General features: G+C 44.2%; 1 protein-coding gene across 1 annotated transcript; it reads right to left on the reverse strand.

Annotated features, from left to right (window-relative positions):
* Positions 1-1,568: 1,568 nt before the first annotated feature.
* On the reverse strand, positions 1,569-5,582 carry LOC106593149 (urotensin-2 receptor). Its single transcript, XM_014184485.3, has 2 exons — positions 5,307-5,582; positions 1,569-3,550 (listed from the first exon to the last, which is right to left on the reverse strand). The coding sequence occupies exon 2, from the start codon at positions 3,449-3,451 to the stop codon at positions 2,300-2,302; it is 1,152 nt and encodes a 383-aa protein (XP_014039960.2). The 5' UTR covers positions 3,452-3,550; positions 5,307-5,582; the 3' UTR covers positions 1,569-2,299.
* Positions 5,583-7,066: the final 1,484 nt, after the last annotated feature.

Below are 7,066 nucleotides of genomic sequence, written 5' to 3' on the forward strand. Positions count from 1 at the left end.
CTTCAACAAAGTACTGAGTAAAGAGTCTGAATACTTATATAAATGTGATATTTCTGTTTTTTTTTAATAAATTGGCAAAAATGTATACAAAATGTTTTTTGCTTTGTCATTATGGGGTATTGTGTGTAGATTGATGAAGATTTTTACATTTATCAATTTTAGAATAAGGCTGTAACGTAACAAAATGTGGAAAAAGTCAAGGGGTTTGAATACTTTCCAAATGCACTGTATATTTAAAAGGTATGCCACATGGTATCTCTATATAATTTAGTTTGATTACCTCCATTTTTCTAACCCTGCATTGTCACGTTGGTATGAAGAGATTCGGGAGACAGGTGCAGGAATGCGTAATAGTTTTTTTTATTAAACCCAAATTACGACGTGCCGCGTAAGGGCACGGGGACGAAGACCAAACAAACATGTAACAAAAACACAGGATTGAAACTCCGGCAGCTGCAAATGGGCCGTCCGACGTCGCCATAACCGGTCCGTCCGACGACGTCACTTCAGCAGCCACAACTGGACCGTTTGACGCTACTGGTCCATCCGACGCCGTTCGACGCTACTGGTCCATCTGACGCCGCCACTTCGGCAACTGGCCTGTCTGACGACGATGCAACTTCGGCAGCTGCATCGAGTCCTGAACGACCCGCACTGCGTTCCTGTGATAGTCCTCGAGGCCGGTGTCGTTGCGCTGCTAGTGCAGAACGTCGGGGGGGCCTTACTGTCACGGATCCCTCCGGAACTTTCATTACACACACCTGTCCCCTATTCCCACTGATTAGTAGTGTGACATGCATCAACAAGTCCATTGTTTTTCTCCCCTCTCTTAAATGCACCCACGCAATACTTCTAAACAAACTCCTTCACATATGTACACCTCCACCACCCGGCCCCTATCCTTCCCACCACCCAACCTCCTATCCCTCCCACCACCCAGCCCCTAACCCTCCCACCACCCAGCCCCCTATCCCCCACCCAGCCCCCTATCCCCCCCAACCTCACTCCTCTCTGTCAAACAACAATATTTGCTCATCTGCATCAAAGAGCCACAGGGTTTTGTTGGGTGTACAGTACAGTCAGTGTTTGAGTCAGACACAGACAGACACGCCGTTGCTACAAGGAGACACACAGAGAGAGACTGCCCAACGAACACACACAGGGAAGGGGAAGACCTGAGAGACTCACAGACACGCTGACACAGACACATAAATAAAAGTATGAGTGCAAACTCAAATCCAGGGATTTTTCCACTCAGCACTTTCTTCTTGGCGTATCCTTCTCTGCTTTTTTCTCTCTTTTTCTGTCGCTCCTTCTTCTCGTCTTCTGTCCCCCTCCTTCCCTCTACATCTCTTTGCTCACTCTCTCTGAACATCCCTCTTTTCCTCACTGTCTCTCTCTCTCTCTGGCCATCTCTCTCTCTCTCCCCTCGTCTGCTATTGTCATAAATACCATAAAACCGTGGGTATGAGATCTGTATTTTCAGTTATGTTGTGTTCTTTTCTGAGGGGTCAGGAGGAACACATCCTCTCCACTAGGGAACACAAAACCTGTGACATAGACTCTAGTATATAAAGCATGTTTTTATTTGATATATTATATCTGATTATACACACCAAACTGGATATAAATACAGGCGTCATCGTCACCATGCAAAGCATTGCAGAGTTCATTACAAAATAAAAGTCCAAACCCAACATGCAGGTATTGCTAATAAAAAAAGGTCTGACTTTAGGGGTGCATATCAAACTTTAAGGGTCCATGACACGAGGTCCTCTCTACCCCCTCAAACATCATTCTCTGTGTCAAACAACTTTTTAAAGAAAAATCTCCAAATATGTCATGGCCAGTGGCTGTTCAAAAGCAAAACATTTTCTTTGATGGCATTCCAGACTGATAGAAGTGCGTTGTCATTTTACTGGAAATGCACGGGTCCACTAAAGCCCCTTAAATGATAACATAACTCAAACACTGCTTCCCCATACTCCACTCATGGCCCGTATGTGGATGTATTTTTGTGAATTCATACAATCAATGAGATATTTCTCAAGTTTTGAAACTTTGGTATTTTCGCTCAGCTTGTCACATTTTTAATCTCCAAATAGGAAATATGGTCCAGTCACAAACGTGCATACAAGGTGCTGTCTTTGGTACAGTTCTTATGGAGTAACAATCACACAGTGAAATGCCCTTTGATATTTCAGGGGGAGATGGGGTGTTTGAATCGGACAGTTTGTAAGCAGCCCCCCACCAGCCCCCAGAGCAGTCTATTATACCGGACTGTGTGTTGTCACGAACACTACTGCGGACTGCTCTTGCGGCAGAGCTGATTCGCTGACGTCGGTGTCTGCCTGTTCCTCCGTCGTTTCTCCCCTGTGAGCAGCGTGTAGAAGAATGGGTTCACGCAAGAGTTCCCGTACGTCAGCCCCGTTAGGATCCTGTTCACCGTCACCTGGGTACCCACCGGTACTGTCCGCAGCATGTCGGGCCGGTATAGCGGCAGCAGCTGCCACACCCAGAAGGGCAAGAAACAGGCCCAGAAGGCCAGGACTATCCCCAGGATGAGGAGCAGGACCTTGGGCCTTGGGGCCCGCGGAGGGTAGGATGTGCTACCCCCACTACCACTGGCCCAGGGCCGGGTCTGGGACACCCAGTAGAGACGGCCCAGAGTAGCATACAGCGCCCCGATGGCCAGCCCCGGCCCTATCATACTGGTACAGAACAGCACGCTCATATAGACTTTGGAGCTCTGCTCGTCCCAGGCAGGGACACACAGCTGTCCGTCATCTCCGTCCTCCAGGTGGAGGGTGATCATCATGGGCATGCTGAGGGCCACCGCCAGGCCCCAGGCTAGGCCCACACGGAGCAGCCCAGAGGAGGGGGAGGACGAGGTGGCCAGGGGGTTGGCTACAGCCCGATAGCGGTCCAGACTCATAGCGGTGAGGGTGTAGATGGAGGCGTGCAGGGTGATCAGGTCCAGGCTGAAGAGGAGGCGACAGCCCAGCTCCCCAAACGCCCAGTCAGCCGCCAGGCTGTCGTACACGATGAAGGGAGCCGTGAAGAGGTAGAGGAGGTCCGCCAGAGCCAGACTCAGCACCTGGAGATGGAGGGAGGTGGAGGAGGAGGAAGTGGGAGAGGAGGAAGGGGAGAGGGAGGGAGGAGAGGAGGAGAGGCAGGATGGTAACGGTACTCCTCTCCCTCCTAAACAGCAGCTAGAACATCCTCGCCTCCTTCTGCCTCTCCTGCGTCTGATGAGGAGACCCATGGTGTAGAGGTTCCCCCCAATGCCCAGGAGAGCCAGGAGGGACAGGAGGGAGCAGAAGAGAGCGGTTGAGGCCAGGCTGGGGGAAGGAGAGATGTATGGAGAGGCGGAGGGGAAGGAGGAGTTGGGGATGAAGGGGGAGGTGTATAATGGAGAAGGTGAGGGAGGCAGGGAGCTAGAGAAATCCATACTTTTTAGTTGAGACTTCTGTAATGGTGGTGGTGTGGAGGTTAGCTGGGTTTATATAAATGTCAGAGGGAGAGGAACTATTCTTTTGATTCCACTTGGCTGGATGGGAGGGTTTTGGTGGTGGACAATGGTAAGAGTGTGGGGGGGTGGACATAGGAGATGGGGAACATGGTTGAGAAAGGGAAATGGGAGAGGAGAAAGTTATATGTATTAGCATTGAAACACAGAAAATGGCCTTCTGAAAAGCATCTACAGCATTTAATGATTTGCCACACAACTGTATTCTGCCTCTTTTTGGCCATTTCGTTTTTGGCATATGGATTCATGTTCTGTCAATGTATTGTATTTGTGTAGTAGTCCCAGTAACAGAGGCAATTTAGAAAGGCATCATCATAGAAGTCGTTGTATTGGCAAGCTTCAATTCTAGATACGTTTATAGTGCTTTTTTCACAGTGGCTTTTCTGTGTAGGGGTGTAGAGCCAATTGTAGGTCATACATTTACTGATGAACCCCCTGTACTCCTTCCCTGCACTCCTGTTAATTAAGGTCGCACCGCTGGTTGTGGGCAACCATTTCATGGCACGAAACGAAATGTGGAACCGACGCATACAAATGTTCACCGCGCGCCTCATGAAGTTGAACATGAGGCAAGCAAGCTGACGCGTTTTTCGGCCCTTTCCAGATTTATGTCTACGTGCACATTTGCGCACCGGGGGCACGAGAATGCAGACTCCGGCGTCAAGCTGTCACCACATTTTTAACTTAACAGAACATATTCCTCACCAGTTTATGAAATTCCATCGGCTTGCTACACCGCGGTAGCTGGGGATAGGAAGAGCAAGGCAGGAGACAGAGAGAACCCATGTTGTAGGTAATAAAATATCATGTTTTGTTTGGCAATCGGTGATTTATTAGGGCATAAAATTAGGTTTGAAACCCACTGTTTCATTAAACAAAACATTGCGATATCTACATTAGGCTAATTATAATAAGTTAATAATGGTTATAAACACACAAGTATAGACTTGTTTGCAACGTGGTTTCCTATAGTCGAATCCAAATAACCTATCCAACCTAACTTATAGCTCTCGGTGTAGTGGTAATTGTAGTGATTGTAATTGTACGCGGTAACGTCAAAGCAGATCGAGGGGGTAAAACTAGAGTGCAGAAAAAAGCCTATGACACATGTTGGCTCCGCCAGGACCGGGGTTAAGAGCTACTGTTGAACTGTGGAGGGCATGCCGAACTCCCGCTGTGGCCCATGCCCCACCGGGTTTAACGTGTCCCTTAAAATAACAACTCTGTTAATATCTCTAACAAATGGACATTTCATTCAGACTGTTGCATTTTTACTGGAGGTTTCTTTCCTTAGATTGTTACTTAGATATGTAATATTTTAGCGTAATTTAGCTTTCTAAAAATATTAGGCCAAGGCTACCACATCATAAACTAAAACGAATAGGCTATGCCTTCTAAATGTAGGTGACAGGTATTATTTTGTGAAAATGTTTGTGCAAGCTCCAAATATAACATTTTGTCAAAGAATATAAATTACATTTGAATTTAATTACATTTTTGACAAACAGGCCTAGGCCTACGGTAAACACAGTGACATAAACATATTTGAAATGACTGACTGAAGAGTAGAGTAGGCCTAATGATGACTTGTTAATTATTGATAATAATAATTTAGGCTAAATGGTCAGATGAATAGGTAGCGTATTAGACAGCGTTAGACAATTCTTCCACAGAAGTGGATATCCAAGACCAGAGCTCTTTATTACAGACTGCTCTAGCCGAGACAACAAATACACCTTTTTGAAGTAGGCTATATCATTTGTTGAGTTGTCTTTACCTTATTCAATCCAATTCCGGTAGTTGCAAATAACATCATCATCCATTTAATTTTTTTGAATGTCCGATTCAGTTTCCATTCAAAAATCCATATAGGCCTATAGTTGGTCCAGTTGTTGTCTATAGAAAAAATAGATATCCTTGATTCTTTATTATTCGTTGTCAGACAGGTGATGGTTGGTGGATCTAAAGCTGTTCCTCCTAACTTTGTGCCTCGCTATGCTATGTTTCCTCTCCTCTCCCTCCTCATAGTGTGGCTCTCGCCCCCTCGGCCCAGTCTCTGGTGTGTCTACGAGTCCACGGGAGGGGAAGGAGGAGAAACAGATGCGCTCACAGCGTAGAGAGAGAGAAAGGGAGAGAGAGAGAGGTATTTCACCCATCACTCATATATTGGTGGCACATAGAGTTCCATACTTTGGCTGAACATTTGTTGTGGTTTGTTTTATTTATTATATTGGACATCTGGTTATATTAGTCAGTTATTAAAGGTTGTGGTTAAAGTAACTATTATAGCTGTCATTCATGCAGCCTATAATCAAGTACTTACAGTAAATGGTTATTGTCAAATGGTGAAAGTTTGGACACTCTTCAAGCTTCCCTAATGCATATCTAGATAATATTTATTCTATTCTAAATTGAAATAATGAATCCTTTTGGAAATGTAACATTGCTTGCTTGAATGAGTGTGTCTTTCAATACTTTAGGTTCATATGAAGTGTTCTGTATTTACAGCCTAACATAACATTATATATTATGGTAAAAATAATGGGCTCCTTTACACTTGAATTGGGCTTTCTTGTGTTACTATGTGCGTTTTTAGATTAGTTGTATTAGCTGGAAAGAAAAGGCGAGGGTTGAACAGTGTTGTTGCATGATCATGCATGTGAAAATTCAATATTTTGATATAATAAGTTCAATATTTTTGAGCCAGGTCCAGATAAACGTCCTGGAAAGATTTCCCCACAAAATTCAAGCATTTGACCATAAATGGAATCTGAAAATCCGACTGCAGTACATTGCAGATGTTATTAAGTCAGGGATGTATTACCATGATGTGTAAATGTTAAAAGTCCTCCATAAAGTATATCATTATAGATTCATATCAGCTGGATGCTTTGGTCTCAGCTGGGATTCCAAGAGGAGGAAAAGCTGGGATCTGGCATTCTGATGAGATGACTCAGCAAAAAGATTACTGTTGGAGGGTAAAAATAATACCAACCTTTCAATTAAGAGATCAAGAACATCCCTTTTAAAGCCAAATAAATATTTATCTTAAGAATCCTTTACTGAAATAAAAAGCTATTTTATTTTATATAGGATGTTATATTACTACAAATACTTAAATGTCCCATAGTGCGGCGCACAATTGGCCCTGCGTCGCCCGGGTTAAGGGAGTGTTTGGCCGGGCTAGACCTTCATTTTAAATAAGATTTTGTTCTTAATTGACTTGCCTAGTTAAATAAAGGTTAAATAAAATGTAAATAAAAAATGCAGTATCTGGCTCCCTCATCGCCTAGGTCAAGACATTCTAATGCTATTCACTGTGAATCAGTGAATCACTTTGAAATGAATTATGCAATATTTCTCCTGCCAGTGCAATAAACAGTAGGCTTAATTACTTTATAACAACATGACACAAAAATGAACAACACAAGAACAAAACCAATGGTGAGTACACTAGACTAGAGTACAATACATATTGTACAAACATTGTTGCTATGAATGAACTAAATTGTGCATTCTTCATTACAGACATTACGT

Source organism: Salmo salar, chromosome 02 (genome assembly GCF_965601325.2).
Source record: "Salmo salar chromosome 02, fSalSal1, whole genome shotgun sequence".
NCBI classification, from domain to species: domain Eukaryota; kingdom Metazoa; phylum Chordata; class Actinopteri; order Salmoniformes; family Salmonidae; genus Salmo; species Salmo salar.

Bases quoted from the DNA above. Each gene is read 5' to 3' on its own strand.
- LOC106593149 (XM_014184485.3), bottom strand. From the start codon at position 3,451: ATGGATTTCTCTAGCTCCCTGCCTCCCTCACCTTCTCCATTATACACC.